This window comes from Megascapheus bottae, chromosome 17, assembly GCF_031878675.1.
Source record: "Megascapheus bottae isolate mThoBot1 chromosome 17, mThoBot2.hap1, whole genome shotgun sequence".
Classification (NCBI taxonomy): Eukaryota; Metazoa; Chordata; class Mammalia; order Rodentia; family Geomyidae; genus Megascapheus; species Megascapheus bottae.
This window is the reverse complement of record NC_143525.1, coordinates 8,776,151-8,798,674: the sequence shown is the minus strand read 5'-3', so window position 1 is coordinate 8,798,674 and position 22,524 is coordinate 8,776,151. Positions and strand designations below refer to the sequence as shown.

Below are 22,524 nucleotides of genomic sequence, written 5' to 3'. Positions count from 1 at the left end.
TCCAATTCTTCCTATGTAAATCCAAATCCAATGTCTGTACTGCTGAAGATGGCTGAAAATCTACTAATGTGCTGTCTTCTCATGGCCACCACATAAAAATTTTCCTTTCTCTTCCCTTCACCATACCTCTGTATTTGGCACAGGGAGAGAATCTGGGAGTAGATCCAACAAGGGGCTCCTGGAGTTTAGACATGGAAGTTTAAAGCCTAGTTTCAATTAGTGGCTCCAGGAAGCTGATTTGCTTCCATTCCACATGCTATTTTGCACTGTGACTTTGAAACCTCTGCCCCTAACAAGAGAAATCTTATTTTTTCCTTTTCAATGAATCTGAGTGTATGCTATCTGGAAGTTTCTTTGACTTCTGAGCCTAAGCCTTCAGTATTTTTGGCTTCACTTCACTCTCTTGGGAGCTGGCTGCCAGATGAAGAATTTCAGCTTGACAACTGAATGAGGACAGTTTCTACAGATGGACAGGCTACATGGCAGTGAATGCAGGCCCCCCTTTGCCTGCCCACACCTTGACTCCTGCCAGCACCAAGCATAATTCCAGACTAACAAGTGATGTAATTTTAAACACTGCCTTGAATGACTCTCCTTGTTCTTGACTAGGCTGACTTTATTCTAAATCAACAGTAGTGTCCTAATCTCTGCGGTGCTCAAGTCCTCTCAAGGTGGAACGTAAGACCTGCAGCTTTCCTGACTCTTACAGGGATGAACATTTCAAGTTCCAAATATGTCTCCACACAGAGAAGGGTACTCTTAAGCAGAGCTAGGTAAGTCATTCCCCCTATTTAAGGAAGCACCCTCATCTGCAGTGGCTTTAGTAATTAATGATCACTCTCTAGAGCCTCCTCCCCAACCAAAAGGGCTACTACATTTTTCTTGCTTCTCAGAAGGCAGCCTGAATCAGGGTGTGGGATGAGGCGATAGTCCTGGTCGGTCCAACCTACCTTCCTTTTTTTTTTTTGCCAGTCCTGGGGCTTGAACTTAGGATCTGGACACTGGCCTTGGTCTTTCTCAAGGCTAGCAAGCACTCTACCACTTGAGGCAAGGCACTTCCGTTTCTTTTTTCCCCCTGTGTATGTGGTACTGAGGAATCGAACCCACGGCTTCGAGCATGCTAGGCAAGCACTCTACCACTAGGCTACCCTTCCGACCCCTTGGTTATTGCCTCCCTCTGTAACCGTACCTTTCAAAGCACTGCTAACGTGTTACTAGGTGGGTTCGTTCTAAGGGTCATTCTGCAGACCATGGCTCACACAGGCCAATCACTCAATAACATAAGGCTCTCTTGCTCCAGAACTAGCTCAACTTTTATTCTGTGTGTGTGAGAGACGGGGGGGGGGGGGGGGGGGGGGGGGAGGGGGGGATGGGGCTTGAACTCAGGGCCTGGGTGCTCTGCCACTTGAGCCACAGCTCCACCCCCAGCTCTTTGGTGGTTTAACTGCAGATACGAGCCTCCAAGGGCTTGCAGGCCTGATCTTGGCTTCAAACCACGATCCTCCGATCCGCCAAGATCCCATGGATGGTTTTCTGGGAGGCCGATCCCGGGACACACGTGTCCACACGGGCGACAGTGGAAACCGGAGCAGCTCCGCAATGGCTGGTCCACATGATTTAACCCCTCAGAAGAACAAAGCAAAGCTCGGCATGGCTGATTTGCCCGATGGCCGCTCCAAACTGGCGGAAGAGAGGCTCGAACTCCTTCCAACCAGGACAAACCCCTTTCTGGGGATCGCTTTCCTTCCCGGAAGTCCCGCCCCAGGCGAATGACAACTCCGGCAGGGGGGCGGGGAAACGAACGCTAGAAAAGCCGGAAGTAGGGTGAGAGGCGGGGCTTGTCATGACGCTCTAGCCTGCTTCCTACTCTATGGCCTCGATCGAGCGACCAGCCCGGTTCGTCGAGGCTTCTTTCTATTGGCTGCGTAGCCTTGTGTGGGCGGTGCCTCCCGTTTTGCAGGGCGCCGATTGGCCGCGCCTGCCATGCGGCGCGCAGGGGCGGTGCTGGCGGCCTGTGCGCGATCGCGTCCCGGGCCAGGTGGTGAGGGTCGCATGTGGGCGCTTCGCTGGTTGCTGCCATCGGGGGCCGGGCGCGCCATGTCACAGGGGCCAGCCCGACGCCAGCGGCCCCCCAAGGACCTGCTTCGACACCTGCGCGCGCGGGAGAAGCGGAGTTCGTCCTGGGAGCCCGGGGCCCCCCACACGGTGTATTTGCAGGTGGCGGCCGCCGGCGGCCGGGAAGCGGGCTCTGCGCTCTATGTCTTCTCCGAGTACAACCGGTCGGTCCTCTTCCCTCAGTCCTCCTCCACCCCCCTCTCTCCATCTCCATCCCCTCCCTTGGTTCTCCAGTCCCCGGGGTCCTCGCTGCCGGGTGGTCTCCGAGTAAATTAGGATTACAGGCGTGAGCCACCGGCCCTTGGCAACGTCAAGACATCTTAGAGAATACACCTTTATGAGTGCGGTCTCGTGTCTCGTAGGTATCTCTTCAATTGTGGAGAAGGCGTCCAGAGACTCATGCAGGAACACAAGTGAGTCAGCTTGCTTCTGGGAGTGGAGATGATTATGGGGTTGGGAAGGTGAGGTAGGAGGCAGGTGTGTTTTAATGGCAGAAGAAATCCCTTGCATCCTGCTGTGAATCGTTTTCTCTGTTCCTAGACTGAAAGTCTCTCGCTTGGACAACATATTCCTGACACGAATGCACTGGGCTAATGTGGGGGGCTTGTGTGGTGAGTATATTCTTTGCAGAGGCAGAACCAACCGAGTGGGAGGTCTTAATCCATCTTTTTCTTGTTTGAATCCTCTTATGAGTCTGAAGGAGCAGGGTTTTATTTTCTTTTTCTTTTTTGACAGTCGTGGGACTTGAACTCTGGGTCTGGGCCTTGTCCCTGAGCTCTTCAGCTCAAGGTTACCACCCTACCCCTGGAGCCACAGCGCCACACTTTAACTTTTCTGATGGAGATTAAGAGTCTCACCCACACTTTAGTTCGGGGGCTGGCTTTGAACTGCTATCCTCAGATCACAGCCTCCTGAGTAGCTACAGGCGTGAGCCACCACACTCAGCTGACTTCTTTTTTTTTTTTTTTTTTAATATACCAGTCTGGCATATAAACCATATGGCATATATGGTAGGCCATATCAGTACTGGACTCAGAAGAACAGATTTTGCCTCCAGAGTTTGCATTGTGTTCATAACCCTACTAAGGGATTTATAACCCCTTTGTACAACAACACAGCAGTACGAATTTAAAAGTCAGTGGGCTTCTCATTTATCCTGTCAGCCATCTGTTATTCATCTCCATGAATTGGGCAAGTCAAGCTTGTTGCAGCCCGTTTTTACAGGCTTGGTATGGGTAGGAAGGAGCTTGGAACTAGACTGGTCCCTGTATTCAGAGCCAAGAGGAGCCAGGCAGTTCTTGGGGCACAAAGTGTTAGAGAGGCTGTCCTCCTCACTCAAACAACTTTGAGAACAGGCACCTACTTAGGTTTGGCATGTTAGGGACATTACCACTTGAGCTCATTTGTGCTGCACCTCACAGGAGACTGTGGGGAAGGGTGTATGACCCTTGCACTTGCTAGCTAGCCTCATTCCCACTCTGCCTGACCTCACAGCCTCACAGTCTCAGGCCGGAATGGGGGAAACTTAGATAAGTGAAGAGGTTGGCAGTGCTGCTGCCAGCAGCCACTACATGTCAAGGTAATGAAGGATCTGATTTTATCCCTCCTCTTTAGGAATGATTCTTACATTGAAGGAAACTGGGCTCCCTAAGTGTGTGCTCTCCGGACCTCCACAACTGGTGAGAGCTAAACCTCTTTATTGGATAATGAAGCACAAACTTGGGGCTTCGGATGTGCTGTGTCAGCACTCTGCCTCTTGAGCCACACCCTGGACTTGAATGATAGCTTCATTAAATTTCTGGCATCTTCAGAGCAGGCATCAAGTCTTGTCAATCCTATTATAATGTCTGAATCCGTCCATTTGTCTCCATCTCCTGGAGGCCATTGTGACCTGTTTGCCACTTGTATAAACTGCCCATCCCAAGCAGCCAGGGTGACCTGTTTTGAGAAAAGACATACTGCATTGCAGGCATCAATTCCTCACCTAAAATGCTTTCAGGCTCCCCACTGTAACATAACCAGTTCCCTTGATGTGACTTCCAAGTCCCATAGATCCAGACCCTTGCTCATAGTTATGTGTTTTATACCATGCTGCAGTTAGCTACCAGGGTAGACTGACCCACATTGCTCCTCAGCAAACAGCAGCTGCCCACCTCAGAGCTTTCATTCAAACATGACATCCCGCTGCCTCCTCTCCTCCCTGCCAGCGTCTTTACTGAACTTTTACTTCCTCTCCACTTTTCATTTCGCTTGCAGAGCAGTGGTTTTGTGTTATTTGTTCCATTGTTTTCTTCTGTGGTTTCTTTTGCCCTGCTAGTTCCTAGGAATCTAATAAATAGTGGATATAGTAAGTATATATTGTACAATAACTGTATGTTGCGGTTTGAAGTTTGAAAGACTAGTAAGGGTTTGCTTCATGTTAATAGCCCTTGAGTCTACTAATATGTTTGAATTTATGTTGGTTTCTATATTTAACAAAAACTTGCTCATTTTCTTATATTTCATTTATTTCTTTTTAGGAAAAATACCTAGAAGCAATCAAAATTTTTTCTGGTCCTTTGAAAGGAATAGACCTGGGTATGTATGAAGTACTTTTTTCTCATATAGGCCCTATTTTTTCTGTTAGGAACCATTAGAGGCTAGCTCAAATCAAAGCTTAAAATTATTCATTGATGTGAGATGAAAAATTCTGGTTTTACTGACAGATTCTTACTATTGTTCTGAGCCAGTTCAGTTGCTGAGTTTGAGGGTTTTGTTTGCACACATTTTACTACTGTGTTTTCCTTCATTTGCACTTTCTTCCTGACTTGTGGTTTTCTCTTAGCTGTACGGCCACACTCTGCTCCAGAATACAAGGATGAGACCATGACGGTTTACCAGGTCCCCATACACAGTGAGTATGCCTGCCAGCTGGCCATAGCAGCAGCTCTGGGTGAACCGGGAACCACTGTGGAAACTGGCCTAGGGTGTCCTGCTCTGTATTCTGACCTCAGTGTAGTTGTGAAACTTAAGAGGGGTTCCTGATCTTCAGGAGCCAATCTTCTGGGAACAGACATGTTGAACTTAAGTATAATGGTAGTGATTGAGTTTGGGAACATTCTGTATTCCAGGGTTAGCAGGAAATATATGACAGCCAGATTTCAATATTGATTGTTTTGGGTTTGTTGGCAACAGATTGAAGTACCTAAGCACTGTTTTTGTTGTGGGTCTAGGGGCCTGAACTCAGGGTCTGTCAGCTCTTCATGAGCCGTTTTGTTCAAGGCTAGCATTCTGCCACTTTGAGCCACGGCTCCACTTCCTGTTTGCTGGTGGAGATAAGAATCTCAAGGACTTTCCCATCCCTGCCAGCTTCAAACCTTGATCCTCTGATCTCGTCCTCTTGAATAGCTAGGATTATAAGCATGAGCCATTGGTGTCCAGCAATTTTTGGAGGTTTTATTTTTGTGCCATACTGGGGCTTGAAATCAAGGCGTGGGTACCACCTTAGCTTATTTGCTAAGGGCTGGTCGACTGCCATTTGAGCCATAGCTCCGCTTTTGGCCTTTTGCAAGCATGGGTCCTATAGGAAGCAGCCAGTGTTCTTGAGCTTCTTAGAGCTGCAGAAGGTCTTTCCCTGACTTCGTGATGTGTCTAGCTACAGAATGAGACTGCTATGGAGATGGCTACCCTTTGGAACTGTGTCTAAATGAACCACTCCGCAGCCTGCATGCATTTTGTAATCAGTACTTGGCTGTGGGCAAGGCTCTGAGCTAAACAGAAATATAAAGATGAATAAGATGTAACGACAGGCCATGGGTGGGTGGGTTGGTAGCTAGTTCACTACTGTAGTAAAAGGAGGGCTGGTTTGATTGTTGCTGTGCACCCTTGGGCTGGGTTGTGGGCGCATGTGTGGTCTGTAATTTGACGGGTGCCCATGCTGTGCAGGTGAACAGAGGTGTGCAGGAGACCTTAGGTCACAGAGCCCAGAAAGGCCTCTCAGCAGCCCTGAACGGTCTCCAGACTCCGCAGCAACCCAACAGAAGCAGCACCTTCCACATGGCAATGGTATAAATAGACATGCTTTCTTAGTGTGTTCTACCTCTTCAGACTCATTTATCTTCCATTAACAAGTAATAATTGTGCATATTTGGGGGTACAATGAGATGTAGTGGTCTATGCAGAAAGATTTAGTCAAGATTGTTATAGCTGTAACCTCACAAACTTATTATATTTTGGGGTAAAAAAATGCTGTAATCCTTGCTACTCTGGAGGCGGAGATTTGAGGATTGAGGTTCAAAGCCAAGCCCTGCACAAAAGAAAAAAGAATGTGAGACTCTTAATCTCCAGTTAATCACTAGAAAACTGGAAATGGGGCTGTGGCTCTGGGGTAAGGCTGTTGCCTTAAGCTAAAGAGCTCAAGTACAACACCCAGGCCCAGGGGTAGGGCAGTAGCCTTGAGCTGAAGAGCTCAGGAATAACTCCCTGGCCCAGAATTCAAAGCCTCATGACCTACACTTTCCCCCCGCCCCCACACATATAAAGTTAAAAATTGATTTTTTAAGCCTGGCTACTCAAGGAGCTAAAATTTGAGAGTCAAGATTTGAAGTCAGTCTAGGCAGAAAAATCTATGAGTCTCTTATCTCCAATTAATCAGTAAAAACCAGAAGTATAGCTGTGGCTTAAATGGTAGAGTGCCAAGCTTCAGGGAAGAAGCTCATCGAGAGCTCCAGGCCTTGAGTTCAAGCCCAAGAACTAGCAGTTTATAAATAAATAAGCAGGATGCGTGGTGGTGGACGTGGTGGCTCACGTCTTTAATTCTAGCTACTCAGGAGGCTGAGGTCTGAGTATCAGGGTTCAAAGCCAAAGCCAACCCAGGCACTAGGGCACTAAAGTCTGTTACCAGAGACTCTTATCTCCAATTAACCACTAGAAAACCAGGAAGTGGTGCTGTGGCTCCAGGGGTAGGGTGGTAGCCTTGAGCTGAAGAGCTCAGGGACAGCGCCCAGGCCCAGAGTTCAAGCCCCACAACCAACCAAAAATAAAAAATAAAAAAATACTCTTTTTAAAGCAGTCTTCCTCTCCTCCCCATCCATGACTACGCTGTAAGCTGGAGCCTTGTTCATGTCAGGCAAGTGCTGAACCTAATTTTGAAACAAACATTATTGTTAATTGTGATCACTTACTATAGTACAAGCAGTAGATCACTAAATCTTATTGGCAGCCTAGCGGAAACTTTGTACTATTTGGTTAATATCTCCCCTAATATACACACCCTCTATTCCCCCTGTTGCCCCCCCCTCCCCCCATACACACACACTCAGAGTTCAGGTAACTTTCTTCCAGTTTTGTTTCTATTGGATTGATACTTTAGATTCTGTGTGATTTTACCTGTAAGGAGAGGATACATTGCTTTTCTGTGTCTGGCTTAGTTCCTTAACATAGTTCTCTTATTGACTACTCAAAGTCAGAATAATCACCATAGGAAAGCTGTGTTTGTAAGACTTTTTCCTTGGCACACATGCCTGGTTTTGAGTGGAGAGTGGGAAGTATGCTCTGAAAGGTGACAGAACCTCCTATTTGTAGCCCTGAAGCCCTGGAACTCGTGTCCAGTTCACCTGGAGAAGTGTAGGGCCTGGCGCACCCACTTATTCAGAGGCTATTGTGTATTTTCATTAATGGAAGCATTAGTTAAGTTCATCTTTCAGTAATGCAGAAGGTTAAACAATAAAGTCTATCCAGTGAATGCTTTGGCCCCCTTTGCCTTCACAATACCAGCCTTGTGGGAAACTATTGGAAGTCTAGGAGTATGGTAGGAATTTGACTACTTCAGGATTCTGTTTTCTGGGGTGGAATGAGTTTCTCCTGCCCTGCTGTAGTTTGACTGATGACCAAGAAATGACAAACCTTGAGCACACTCCTCTTTTGGATGGTGTAGTATAAAGAGGATACCACCTTTTCCCTGCTGAACTTTTAGCTTTTGAGTGATGTTTGCTGTTAGTCATGAGGCTTGAACTCTGGGCCTGGACACTGTCCCTGAGCTCTACTACTTGAACCACAGCGCTACTTCCAGACCTTTTAGCTTTTGTTGTACTTGAATATTCTGTTTATAAAGCAAGTCACCATTTTCTCTCTCTCTCTCTGTCTTCACTGTTAGGTAAGTAGGTCACTAAAAATTATTTGCTTATCATTGTGGTTGTAATTTGGTGTTCCACATATTTTACTGAAGTCTGACATACATATAGGATATGAAGGATCTTCTGTTGGGGTGTCAGTCTTGTGTTGGGATAGTCATGTCCACTGAACTTATGAAGTAAAATTCGTTCTCAAACGAACTCCTATGCAGCCTTCACACTCACCTTGTTTGATCCAATGTGGTTTTCTGCAGGTGTCAGCCAGAAAGCATGTGGCAGGGACCCTTCCTTGGTGGTAGCTTTTATCTGTAAGGTAAGAGGCTCCACACCTAGGCCCTAGGGGAGTGTGTGGCTGGTGTGCTCTGGACTTTTGGGGACCACTCTTTGCAGTAATTTTAAAATAGTAATTTCTAGGTTGACCTGTGCTAAGAAGGAGAACCTAACAAAATCTATCTCAGAGAAATAGCAGAAATCACCAGAGACAGCGGGGACCTCACAATTGGGGTGTGTGTCTGGGGGGAGGGTGATGAGGATAAGGGAAATGTAATATGGTTATATCCTTTCAAATTCCCCACCTGTCCTGTATCAACATGTGGATTGTTTTGCACAGGTCTGTGGTTGGTCCTCTTAGAACTCAGATAATTGTCAATGGCAATTGTTTTGTTTTCTTCCTATCAGTTGGGCCTTCAATCAAATTCCTCAACTTTATTTCCTTAGGCTGTTTGTGGCTGCAGTTTATGTAATATGTGATGTGCACACAGTGGGGCAGCAGTCTTTCCTCTATGACAATATTTATTTGTAAGATCGGGAAATCTAGAATCCTGATCATGAGGCACAGGGATCCAATTTGAGACTTGATCCTGAGTTACTTGTTCATGAAAGTTAAGAGTAAACATTTAACAGTTCATCAAGATTAAAACCAGAAAGTGAAACATTATATATAATTCAGCAGAGATCTGTTAACATCTTAGGTCGTTTCAGACTTGTTTTGATGATTGTGTGTAAAATATGTAAGTCTTAAAAATGTTTAGATAGAAGATTAGCAAGAGGGATGGTGAGATCGGACTGATGGTAGGTTTTGTGCTAATATAGTTTGCCTTCTAACATAAGAGTAGTTTGGGAATTGGTTACTGTAACTCTTCTATGTAATAGCAACAACACTACATTGCCAAATATTCAAAGCATATATTTCTTTTTTTCTTTGATTTTTGTTACCACCAATGTCACAGGAGTATTGTGTTGTACAGAAGTTTAGTTGGTCATTGCCTGTTAGGCCTTGTCTTGGTGATGTTCCTTTAGCCATGGGTGAATAGAGAATAATACAGAACCAATGTATCCCATGTTTCTCCCAAAGGATACAGATATGTAAAGAGCCTTATCATTCATTAACCTGGATGCAGTAAAGGGTTACATTTTATTAACTATATAACAAGATAATGTTGGGGAATGTAGCACTGTCTTAAAGTCATTCACATCTCAGTTCTAAAGTGTTTTAAAATAACCTCAGAATATCAATATCTTCTGAAAACAGTGCATTTTAACAAAGGAAATACTCTTAATTTAAAAGAAAGTAAAAAGATGCCCTTCTAATAAAGTTGATGAAACCGAGCTTTCTTGTCAGCCGCTGAGATTACATTTGTGTCCACAATGTTCCACAACGTGTGTGTTTCAGCTCCACATGAAGAAAGGGAACTTCCTGGTGCTCAAAGCAAAGGAGCTGGGCCTTCCCGTGTGAGTGGTGGGCGAGGGTGGGGCTGCTGGTGGGGGGGAGGGCCCCCTGTGCTCACAGGCAGCGCCTTTGCCTCTCACAAGGGCTTGCTCTTGGTTTCAGGGGGACAGCTGCCATTGCGCCCATCATCACTGCTGTCAAGGATGGGAAGAGTATTACTCACGAAGGAAGGGAGGTAAGACGTGGTTCCCGTGGTGATTCTGCAGTTGCAAGTGGACTGGACAACTGGGCAGAGCCCCCGTCTTACCAGGTCCTCAGACACTACTTTATACCGTATGCCAGTACTGGGACTTAGATTCGACCTTTTGCTCTTGTTTAGCTTTTTTATTCAAGGCTGGCATTTACCACTTGAGCCATATCCCCACTTCTGGCTTTTTTTTTTTTTTGCTGGTTAATTGGAGTCAAGAGTCTCATGTACTTTTCTTCCCAGGCTGATTTCAAACTGTGACCCTCAGATCTCAGCCACCTGAGTATCTAGGATTATAGGCATGAGCCACAGTGCCCAGCACAGAGACAACTTCTGAAGGAAGTGGGATAATATGAAGTTCTGTCACAGGCTATACAATGTAGAGCTGCTGTCCAGACTTATCTAGCCTGTCATCACTATCATGTGCAGACATGTCTGTGGATTGCTCAGGGACTAGTGAGAAACCTTTCCACATGGGTGGGCTTTGGGTGCTTTGTCCCCATAGTTCATCATGACCCTGGCGAGCTGGTTTCTTTGGCTTTGCAGATTTTGGCTGAAGAGCTGTGTACACCCCCAGATCCTGGTCTTGCATTTATTGTGGTCGAATGTCCAGACGAAGGCTTCATCCAGCCTATCTGTGAGAATGACGCCTTCAAGAGGTAAAGAAAAAGGTGTGCAGGTGGGAGGAGGAAAGAAACAGCCACTGGTCAGGACCCCTAGCCCTGAGTGAAATGGCCACCAGAGGAAGGGAGTGGGTCCCCAGGTTTGTAGTGCTCCTCCATCCTACTGTCATGTTTTATTTTGTAATTGGTGGTTAGCATGATTGAAGTGAAGTTAGAAAAGATTGACAACCAGAAACACTAAGGGTTATAACTCCTAAGAGCTTTAAGTCTTCAATAAATGTTAGAACTTTGAGCTGTAAATAATTCCCAAATCATTATTGGAGCTACTTTTACACTACATTGTTTATCCTGACTTACTTACACTTAAACACCTGGGGTCTAGTAGTCTGACCCCATGTGCTTGTCTGTGTTAAGGGCCAGAATCTCAGGAGGAAACACCTTTTAGGCCCAAGGGTTTTGTCCTGCATGAGAAGTTTTTCAGTTGTCAGACACTCCTTGCGTTATCCCACACATCACCTCTTTCCACTTCACGGCATGAGGCGGAAGGCTCAGCAAGGTAGACCAGATATCTAAAGCAGGCTTATCTAGTAGAAGAGCTCCACAGTGGGGGATATAGGGAGTACACCAGTCCCGCTAGGAGCTGCTTGGAGACCAAGCCTGGGTGTAGAACTGAGAGTCCTCTCCTGGCAGCACAGTCCCCATTTGTAAGTGTTTGGAGTCTTTATTACTATATAAAGCACAACTCCACACTCTTGTTCCTCGCAGGTACCAGGAAAACCCTGACTCTCCCACAGCCCTGGTGGTCCACATGGCCCCGGAGTCTGTGCTCATGGACAGCAGATACCAGCAGTGGATGGAGAGGTATGGAACCCTGTGCAGCCCATGGAACTCAAAGTAACTTGTGGGTATACTCCTTCGTGAGTCCTGTCTACCCTCACTTTTTTTTTTATTAATTTTTTTTGCTAGTCCTGGGCCTTGAACTCAGGGCCTGAGCACTGTCTTTGGACTTTCTCAAGGCTAGAGCTCTACTAATTGAGCCACAGCACCACTTCTGGCTATTTTCTATGTATATAGTACTGAGGAATTGAACCCAGGTCTTCGTGCATGCTAGGCAAGCACTGTACTGCTATGCCAAACTCTCATTCCTGTATACCTTCACTCTTGTGCCTGCGTGAACCTCTGAGATTCCTGCCTGGAGGATTTGGGCAGGCCCTCTGTGGTAGGTAGCACAGTGTGTACCTGTCCCCTTGTGCAAGGCTCTGTTGCCTGTCACTTCTGTCATACTCTTGGGTGTCTTTTAGTTGACATTCCACTGGTGCATCCTAAAGAAGAGACCTGCCAATAGAAAGTAAGAGCTTGTGCTTATTGAACAACATTTCATGTCAGGCATGTGTTACATGCTGTGTGCATTATAGTTTTTTTTCATTCTTTCCAGCAAGCTTGTCTTGTTGGGATTTGGCAATTGGGAAAAAAGCCCTATTCTCTTTTCTCATGACTTCAAGGGCCAAGGCCGACACCCAGTGGAAGAGTTGAACTCAGATGTGTGGTGACTTTTAGGATGTTCTTTGCCACTGCCTGCCTCACCTCATTTTTTTTTTTTTTTTGGTGGGTAATGGGACTTGAACTCAGCCTGGGTGCTGTCCCCGAGTCTCAGGTCCTTTTGTGGCCGGGCTCGCTTTGAACTTTGATCCTTAGATCTCAGCCTCCTCAATAGCTAGGATTACAGGCCTGAGCCACCACACCTGGCTCCCCATTTCATTTTTTATAAAAGTATTTATTTAAACCTTATTTCTTTTAGTCTTTGTGCCAACCAACAAGACATCTTGCTTTGGTGCTGGTACTGGGACTTAAACCCAGGACGTGGGCACTGTCCCTGAGCTTTGTTGCTCAAGGCTGGTCTCTACCACTTGAGCCATAGCTCCATTTCCAGTTTTTTGGTGGTTAATTAAAGGTAAGTCTCACGGGCCAGGAGTTTGGCCTAGTGGTTAAAGTGCTTGCCTAGCATGCATGAAGACCCGGGTTCGATTCCTCGGTACCACATATAGAAAAAAGCCAGAAGTGGTGCTGAGGCTCAAGTGGTAGAGCTCTAGCCTTGAGAAAGTCCAAGGACAGTGCTCAGGCCCTGAGCTCAAGCCCAGGACTGGCAAAAAAAAAAAAAAAAAAAAAAAAAAAAAGATAAGTCTCACATACTTTTTTGCTCAGGCCAGCTTCAAACCTTGATCCACAGATCTCAATCCTCTGAGTAGCTAGGATTCCAGGTGTGAGCTACCAGCTCCTGGTTTAATTTTCTCTACAAAGTTTTTATAAAGCTGAAGGCTTGCATGGGATTCTTCTCAGCTGGAGCAAACATTTCACTGGAATCTCCCTCCTTCTTTCCTCTCTCCCACAGCTTGCCTGCCCAGGCTTGGTGGTTTCATGTGCTTTCATTCTCTTGTCTTGTTCCTTAAGGGTCTGAAACAGGATATATATGTTATCTATTTTCCTCTTGGGCATTGTTCCTGCAGCTTGTACTCCACGTGGATTTCACATCCTTATCTGAACATCTCTTTATTTTGGCTTGTTTTTTCTCACAATTTTTTTCAAGCAGCTTATCCCAAAAGCAGCTTATCCCAAGAGATCATGTCAGGCCCTGCTGTAGATACTTGGGGGCGAGGGACTGCTATGGCTGTCTTCTAGGGCTTCTAATCTCTGTGCCATCCCTGAGGTGGCACCGTTCCCTGATGAGCACTGTCAGCCTGCACTCTCGTTTCATCTTAGGTTTGGGCCTGACACTCAGCACCTGATTCTGAATGAGAAATGTGAGTCCATCCACAACCTTCGCAGCCACAAGATTCAAACGCAGCTCAACCTCATCCACCCGGACATCTTCCCTCAGCTCGCCACTTTCCCCAGTAAGGTAGCGACCCAGAACAGCGCCAGTCCACCAGCTCCGGTCCTTTTCTTTTGGCCATGGACTGCATTCTTGTCTCTTTCAGGAGGAAAGACTTACTCTCAGTGTGCCTGTGGTTCGGGGTGAATGCCTCCTCAAGTACCAGCTCCGCCCCAGGAGGGAGTGGCAGAGGTGTGTATGGTTCTGAATCCAGGGCTCCATCTAGGCCAGATCTCGGGGACCTCTCCTACAAATGGCCAGATGGTGGGTGTTTCCAAATGTGTTTCTCACCGTGTAGTCTCAGAAGAGACTATTCATTTACAGTGTGTAAATTTACATACTGTAAATGAATAGTCACATCTGTATGCCCACACACACTGATTCAGGAAAGCAGCCTGAGCCTTGTGTGGAGTGAGCTGGGGTGATTATGGTTAGTATCTACCCTTTTAACATTGTTTTCCATGGTAACAAGTGCCTGTTAAGGCCCATTGCTTTCCATGGCATTTCTTAGAAAAGGAAGGAATGTGGGACAGTCACCAGTCATCCTACCACTTGGTGTGATTAACATGCTATATTGGTGTTGGTGTCTGTGGGGATACATTTTAAGAAACATATTGAAAGAACATTGACATTGTTCTTTCTTATTAGTCTCCAGTAACAAAACTTTAATTGGATTTTCAATAGAGATATTTAGTCATTACTAAGTCAGTTCTTTGCTGTTGTAATGAAACAGTAAATGACTTACTTACAAATCTTTGAATGGACCCATTCCTTGAAGGTAATTCGTAGATGTGGGATTAGTAGGTCACAGTGTGACACCACTTGAGGCCCTGATAACTATAAAATTGCCATCTGGAACACCTCAGCTGTGACTCTTACTATTGGAGAACTGAAAACATAGTTATTGAAGTGTCCTGGGCACTCAGTGCCAGAAGTTAGAGTAGATCTTATTCTGGACAGTGACTGGATGCCCTGTGCTGTCCTGGTTGAATAGCTATTATTAGCTTTGTTAGGCTCTAGTAATATGACTCAATAGCGCCTCTGCCAGCCCTTCATCAATAGTCAGGCTCATTGTGTGCTTTGTGACAGGTGCAGTTCTTGGGGCCTGTCTAGACCTACTAAATTAGGATCTGGACAGTTAGTGCTTGGTGGTTTTAGTGCCAGCCAGGTAGTTCCCACTCAGAGGTGCTGATGCTCAGAAAGGTTAGAACCAGTGACACAGCATTCGCTGGAGACAGACTTGCTACAAATGTAGGCTTAAGTTCCCTGCAGCCACCAAGTCAGGGTCTGTATATTTTTTTTTCCCAAGGGTAGCTGTGTGCACTTGGATTTGAGAGTTACTCTCCGGATCCCTGCTTCCAGGGGACCCTGGGTAATGTAAAGATATTTTAGTTGACGTGATCTTGGGGAAGTGGTACTAGAGGTTAGAGGTCGGGGTACTCATAGAATTGCCCCGTCACAAAGAAAGTCATCCTGTCCTGAGCGGTAACAGGGTCTAAGCTTCAGGCTTTGAGGCTGAGACCGATGGTTAGGAGAAAAATCTATTGAGAAGTCTCTCAGGGATACCACACACTTAGCTGATGAAGGTTCCAAGGCAGAGTAGGAGTCTCCAGGTCTCAGCTGAGGAAGGTTCCAGAGGTAGACTAGAACTCTAGGTCTCAGCTGAAGATGGTTCCAGAAGCAGAATAGAACTCCCTAGGTCTCTCCTGAGGAAGGTTCCATCGGTACAACAGACTGTCCCAGGCCTCAGCTGGAAGGTTCTAGAGGCAGAAAAGAGCACCCCAGGTCACAGTGGAATAGCCTTCTCAGTTGATGCTAAAGGGCATTTGGTTTCTTGGATTTGTCTCTGCATGCGAACCAGTGTTTGCAGAGACCACAAAGCTGCTTTGCTCACCCAGGATGCCCCTCTCCACAGGGATGCTCTTCTTACTTGCAATCCTGAAGAATTCCGAGCCGAGGCCCTAGAGCTCCCCAATTTCCAGGAGAGCGTGCAGGAGTGCAGGAAGAGCATGCAGGACAGCACTGCCCCAGCAGGTGAGGCAAGACCAGGGAGCACCTCGAGGTTTCCTCAGTGCAGGAATTGTCACCACTGCACCAAGGTGTTGACAAGCACATTTTAACCTGACTTCCTTCACGCTTGGTAGTGAAGGTTCTTGGAGGTTTTGACCAGGTCACTCACCTCGTCAGCCTCTCATGGCCCATCAGGAGAGGAGAAGTGGCTAGAGGGCTTGTGACTTCCTTGAGCAAAAAGACTTAAGGAAAGCACCTAGGCCCTAAGTTCAAGCTCCAGTACAAGCACAAGAGGCGGGGTGTGGTGGGTGGACAGGTGTCTCTTCTTCAAGACACCCAAGACTCTGCTTGTGCCACAGGGGTGAGAGAGGAGGAAGAAGGCAGCCGTTAAGGGCCCCTCTGCACAGCCAGGCTGTACTGTATTGCTAACCTACCTTGTTGTCGAATACTGGGTCACTTTTGCCCAAAGAAATAGATGACTTTACATATACATCTTTTCCAGAGAAAAGAAACCAGTATCCAGAAATAGTCTTCCTGGGAACAGGGTCTGCCATCCCAATGAAGATTCGGAATGTCAGCTCCACGCTTGTCAACATCAGGTACCCTCCTTTCACAGAAAGCCTTTCACAGAAAGCCTCCATCCATCGGAGCTGGAGTGCTGGCTGTCGTGGGTCTTGTAGTCACTGTAGAGTCACCCCAACTCATCCACTGGTGACCTTTCATAAAAATAGCTGCTACTGCTGTATGCTCTTGCACTTGGTGAAGAAATCATGTCCTTCATTTTCTCACTAACCAATGGAATGGTACACATCAAGTTTATAGACTGATGTTCTAATCATTTTAACTTCTTGGTGCTGGGTCTGTTTATACCTTCGGGGTTTGGTACACTTCCCTTTGTCGTGCTTTTTACTTGATGCCTTGGAGATTGCCGGAAGAGACTTACTGACAGGGTTGGAGGCAAGGTAGGGAGGCAGTGTGCACAGATCTCTATAGATACATGTGTGAAGGAATTAGGTGCTAGTGGTAGATGGGAAACTGCCAAATAATGCAGCAAATGTTGGCACCAGTGTTGTCACTGCTCCCCCTCCCCTCACCCTAAGATCAAAAATGTACAAATCGAGGGTCTAAGAAAAGCAGCTCAGTGCAAGCTGGTCTGTTCCAAGGACTTCTCTGGTTTCTGATGTTCGACCATGAGCCAGGTGGCCTGAACATTTGGCAGTTAATCAGAAGGATTAACCCTGGGAGGGCATTGTCTTTTCTGGGAGGTGTCTCTTTGAATGGCTGGCTGTCTCTGTCTTCATGCTTCCTCAACAAAAGGAAAAAGACCTAAGAGTACACCTCTTTCTCTGCCTGGGAGCAGAGCCTCCAAAACAGACTGCTCATCATGGCACTGACAGAATCAGGCCCCTTGAGCTCTTTCTAAGAGCTGAGTAGCAACACTCACTGCCTCCCCAGAGGAGGCACACGTACCCTGCCTCTGGCCTATCTTATAACCTGTCCTACACCAGATGGCCTCTGGACAGAGAACCGGGGTCAGCGTGGAGAGGCAGGGAATCCTGTGAACAGGAACTGGAGACAGTCTTGTTGACATTGCTGTGCTGGCATTCTTTGAGCTGTGTATTTACCCTCGTTCATCGCTGGCATACTGTTGTCTCTGTCCTTCAAGGGCTTCAGCTTCCGTGGATCATTCTTTTATATGGAGAGGGTGACTTTGTGGTTGAAGTAACTGGTCTTTACAGAAGCGCCTCAAGGAAAAGGCATGAGGGGTTATGGAAGAGGTGGAAGCTGACATTACCTGTTCATTCTATAAAGCCATCAGAAATCTTTCCTATTAGTAAGTCTCTCCCTGTCTCCTGTAGCCCAGACAAGTCTCTGCTGCTGGACTGTGGCGAAGGCACATTTGGGCAGCTATTCCACCATTTTGGAGAGCAAGTGAATCAGGTCCTGGCGAACCTGGCTGCTGTGTTTGTGTCCCACTTGCACGCAGACCACCACACGGTAAGTGGCTGCCTGTACCCCAGAGCCTTCGACCCCAGGGAGGCTCTGCTTCCTCTAGGCTGTGTGCTTGGCTGCTTTGCTGCTGCTCTCAGGCTTGCTGTGGCTTTTGCCACTTGTCTCTTGGCACATGAAGGTCCAGAGAGAGACAGCTTGGTCTGGCCAGTGTGGGTGTTGGCTTCACTCTGCCATTCTTTTTTTGCTGGTACTTAAGCTTCAACTCCAGGCTTGGATACTGTCCTTTAGCTTCAGCTCCGGGCTTAGGTACTGACCTTTAGCTTTTTCACTCAATGTTGTGGCTCTACCACTCGAGCCCTAGCTCCACTTCAAGCTTTTACTTTGGTAGTTGTTTGGAACTAGCAGTCTCATAGATTTTTCTGCCCAGGCTGGCTTTGAACTTGCTCCTCAGATCTCACCCTTCCCGAGTAGCTCCAGATTACAGGCAGAGTCACTGGCATCTAGAGACTTAGCTGTTACAGATTCTTGCCTTCCTACAGCCAGCTCTGAGGGGACCGGCCAGGTGTGGGTGTGGCTGTGAGGCCCTGGCTCTGGTGTAGGACCCAGTGGATCTCTGCCCAGTGTCCTCTTCTTACACAGGTCTCATTGCATTCTGCCTGTGCCATTTCAAAGACATTGCTGAGTGTGCCACACCCACTGGCAGCAGTGCTTGAAGGCTGGGGCACACAGGGCAGAAGCCTGTGAGATACAAACTCCAGGGCCCCCTGCCGGGGGAAGACTGAACCTGGCTGATGCAGGTCTCTCCTTTGCAGGGCCTGCTGAACATCCTGCTACAGAGGGAGCGTGCCTTGGTAAGTGCTGCCCGTGGTCAACACAGGCTTTTGTTGGTTTACGCTTCCTCAGCCATGTGGAAGCGCCAAGGAGTTCCTGTGGTAAGTGCTATGGAATGTCGTTGCAGGCGGCTCTGGGGAAGCCCTTCCACCCTCTGCTGGTGGTGGCCCCCACCCAGCTCAGACCCTGGCTGCATCAGTACCACAATCATTGCCAGCAGATTATGCACCACATCAGGTGAGGGGCCTATCCTTCCATGGCTGCTGCCTTCCAGAGTCCGTGGTCCACACCAGGGCTGCTAGCAATGCCCCTGGCCCCTCACCCTGCAGTACAGAGCCCTTCCACATCAGAAGGGTGGACAGAGGGGAGAGGGCCCCATGCCCACCACACGGGAAGAGTTCCATCTGCCTGGAATCATCTCTGGCCTGCATGGCTTGGGCCAGGGGAACATTTGTCAGTTGTTCTTTACAGTAAGGGAGATGAGGGCTGGTTCTTTTTATTTGGTTATGGTTTCCTGTCTTACTGGCTATGATTTAAACCATATTTCTTATGCAAGAATGCCTAGGTGTGTGTACAGGGGTCACTCACTGCTAAGCCAAGCAGAGTCTTAGACAGGTTTCCTCCCACCCCCAAATTACACTGAGCATCTGAAGCTACAGAGAGGACTTTGGGGAAGAAGCCCCTCTTCCAGCCTCTGCTGCTTGCCTCTGCAGCCCAACAAAAGATCAAATAAAGACATTTGGCTCACTAGACTTTCTGTCCCCCAAACTGGATCTAGATTGCGGCAGGCGGGAGGGCGGGGGAATGGTTGTGCAGTTCTGGGAGTTGACCTGAGCGTCTTTTACTCAAGGCTGGCACTCTAACATTTGGCCCACAGCACCACTTCTGGCTTGAGTAGTTTACTGGAAACAGTCTTATGGACTTTTCTGCCCAGGCTGGCTTTGAACTGTGATCCTCAGATTTCTGCTTCCTGAGTAGCTACAATTACAGGCATGAGCCACCAGCACCCAGCCTTAAATGAATGTTTTTAAATCTTTTTTCTGATTGTGTATGTGTGTGTGTGTACTGGTACTAGGCTGGAACTCAGGGCCTGGAAGCCATCCCTTTACTTTTTCAAGGTTGGTGCTCTACCACTTGAACCAAAGCTCCACTTTTGGCTTTTTGGTGGTTAATTGGAAATAGAGGCACATAGACTTTTCTGCATGGGCTGGCTTTGAACCTCAAGCTTCACGTCCCACTCTTAAGTAGGTAGAATTATAAGCATGAGCCTCTTAACACCTAGCTATTCTAATTTTTAAATACTTTTGACTACTTACAGTATGATTCCTGCTAAATACCTTCTTCAGAGAGCAGAGGTCTCAGATCCCTCCACTGAAAGTTTGATCCAATCACTGTTGAAAACCTGTGACTTAGAAAAGGTAAGAGGCCCAGCTACTTCCCCTGATGGGGGCAGGCTGGGCAGGCCTCACCTTCAACCCTGCTCCTTCAGTTTCAGACATGCCTGGTCCGGCACTGCAAGCATGCTTTTGGCTGTGCATTGGTGCACACATCTGGTTGGAAAGTGGTCTACTCTGGGGACACCATGCCCTGTGAGGCTCTTGTGCAGATAGGTAAGTAGAGGTAATCACAAACTTCACTGGGACCCCTGGAAGGCCTGGTGTGGATGACTGTGCAGGGGATAAGCCAGACAACAGACCATTTCCCACACGGACTGTCCCTGGCTGCCATCCGTACTTTCAGAGTTGAGTCAAGACACAGTGGGAGATTCAGGGATCAACATGTTGCTCACTCACAGGAGGTAGCCTTGACCATTGTTTTGCTCCCCAGGGAAAGATGCCACCCTCCTGATTCATGAAGCGACTCTGGAGGACGGCTTGGAAGAGGAAGCCATGGAAAAGACACACAGGTAGCAAGGTCCCTCCCTTTCTTCCATCAAGTGCAACCTGAGCAGCCTGTGCCTGCAGGTCAGTTGTCTCCTGCCTAGCCTGGCCAGCTTCCTGCTGCAGGCCCTGGCATTCCTGGGCGCACAGCAGGTTCGGGTCCTCCCATCCATTGCAGTTCTCTAGGCAAGGGTATCTAGAAAAGCATGGTGTTTTCACAGTGTGAAAAATTCGCTATATTAAAGTATAAAAGTCTAGGGAAAGATGAAGGTTGGAGGGGAGGGTGTCATGGGAGTTCAGTATGGAGCTGTTCCAAGGAAAGAGTGCTCGAACCCTAGAAAGCCCTGGGGTTTTCCTCAGATTGAGCCTGCAGCAGCCAGCGTCCAGTGTAGGCCTCCTCCACAAGTGTTGGAATGGTTCTAGTCCTGAGGGCTGAGGTGCTGGCAAAGGAGATGGGGTCCCTAGATAGCAGCAAGGCCAGGGTCTGGGCAAGTTCTCACTTCTCCGGCTTCTCTGCCCTGTCCTGCCCACAGCACCACCTCCCAAGCTATTGGTGTGGGGATGCGGATGAATGCACAGTTCATCATGCTTAACCACTTCAGCCAGCGCTATGCCAAGATCCCAATCTTCAGCCCTGACTTCAACGAGAAAGTTGGAATCGCCTTTGACCACATGAAGGTCAGCCTGACAATCTGTGAGGGGGGTAAGGGGGAGAGAGGGAGAAAAGGGGTGACGGGCCTCGCCTCTCACTTCCCACTGATGTCCAACGCCAGCCTGTTGGCCATAGCTCCTTGCAGGATCTACCAGAAATGTCCAGCCCAGATTCCTGAGCCTCTCTTAGGCCTGGACAGTTGCCATAGTCACCGTCTCCGCAGCCTGTGGGACGGGCACTCTCCCCAACTGTGGTGAATGGAGCCTTTGGCCTTCCCAGTGAAGGGGCGTGGTGGGGATGAGCAGGGCTTCAGTTTTTAGGAGCTTGGTTTAATAGGGGGCGCTGCTTTCCATTGCCTGAGGGCTGTTCATCTTTGCGACTCTTGCCCAGGAGTGGGAGCTTTCTTTGGAGGGCTTGTCCCATCCTCCATACCCCGTTGAAGCACTAGTTGCTGGTTTAAGAGTGTGTAAGAGGGGAGCTGGGCCTGTTGTGGCTGTCTCCACGCACACAGCCCCGTGCCCCACCTCTGAGCCTGTCTGCTTCGGCTGGCCCTCCAGGTTTGTTTTGGAGACTTCCAGACAGTGCCCAAATTGATTCCGCCATTGAAAGCCCTGTTTGCTGATGACATTGGAGAGATGGAGGAGCGCAAGGAGAAGCGGGAGCTGCGGCTGATCCGGGCTGCCCTCCTGTCCCAGGAGCAGGCACACAGCCCCAAGGACCGGGAGCCCCAGCAGAAGCGGGTGCAGGCAGAGAGCCCACAGAGCCCACAGAGCAAGAAGGTCAGAGCTCAGTGACGGCCAAAGGTGGGGGACTCTGAGAGTGCTGTCTGCCAGGTGGAGCAGCTCAGGAGAGGAGGTGGGGAGTCCTGCAGATCGTTCTGGGTCAGCATGGACTTGCCAGACACCTCCCATGATGGGTGCCTGGCGTGGCTGCAGGACAGAAGGCTATGTGGTGGAACACAACAGGACAGAGGAGTCACACGGAAACAAGCAGCACCTTAACTTCTGCCACAGAGGTTCAAAGTTGGCTAAGTAGCCCAGACTCCAGAAATAGTATTTCCAAAGAATCGGGCCCAATAAAGCTTGAGTGTGGGATCGAGTCCTTTGGTGCTTTGGCATGTAGGGTGCTCAGCACGCCCAAGAAAGCAGTGGTGGCGGCAGCAGCAGCAGCGGAAGCTGGTGGAGCCACTTCCGAGCAGCCGTCACCTCTCAATATGTCCTAGGCCAGGAAAGTATCCAGAACACAAGCCTCCTCATTGTTCCAGGTACAAGTGAAGACAAGTTGGGCACTGGTGGCTCACGCCTGTAATCTTACCTACTCAGGAAGCTGATATCTAAGGATTAAAGTGTGACATCAGCCCAGACAAGAAAGCCCGTGAGACTTTTAACTCTTAAATTTACCAGAAAAGCTGGAACTCAGCCAGGTATCCGTGGCTCATACCTGTAAATCCTCTCTCGGGAGGCTAAGATCTGAGTATCAAGGTTCAAAGGCAAATAAAGTCCAGGAGACACTTATCTCCAATTAACCACCCCAAACAGGAAGTGGAGCTATGGCTCAAAGTGGTA

The 22,524-nt window shown here is 48.1% G+C and overlaps 1 protein-coding gene across 2 annotated transcripts; it reads left to right on the top strand.

The window, feature by feature from the left end:
• Positions 1-2,020: 2,020 nt before the first annotated feature.
• Elac2 (elaC ribonuclease Z 2) lies at positions 2,021-22,057 on the top strand. Of its 2 annotated transcripts, XM_090349552.1 has the most exons (24): positions 2,021-2,279; positions 2,478-2,528; positions 2,656-2,726; positions 3,730-3,794; positions 4,635-4,692; positions 4,940-5,008; positions 6,040-6,159; positions 8,480-8,538; positions 9,898-9,956; positions 10,057-10,129; positions 10,688-10,800; positions 11,530-11,625; positions 13,522-13,660; positions 13,740-13,825; positions 15,549-15,667; positions 16,146-16,242; positions 17,503-17,641; positions 18,409-18,447; positions 18,555-18,664; positions 19,746-19,845; positions 19,917-20,037; positions 20,255-20,333; positions 20,841-20,985; positions 21,517-22,057. In XM_090349552.1, the coding sequence occupies exons 1-24, from the start codon at positions 2,053-2,055 to the stop codon at positions 21,751-21,753; spliced, it is 2,472 nt and encodes an 823-aa protein (XP_090205678.1). In that variant the 5' UTR covers positions 2,021-2,052; the 3' UTR covers positions 21,754-22,057. The 2 variants fall into 2 exon arrangements, with proteins under 2 accessions (XP_090205678.1, XP_090205679.1); XM_090349553.1 differs by lacking the exons at positions 2,021-2,279; positions 2,478-2,528; positions 2,656-2,726; ... (6 more) ...; positions 10,057-10,129; positions 10,688-10,800 and having other exon boundaries at positions 11,539-11,625; positions 13,522-13,655.
• Positions 22,058-22,524: the final 467 nt, after the last annotated feature.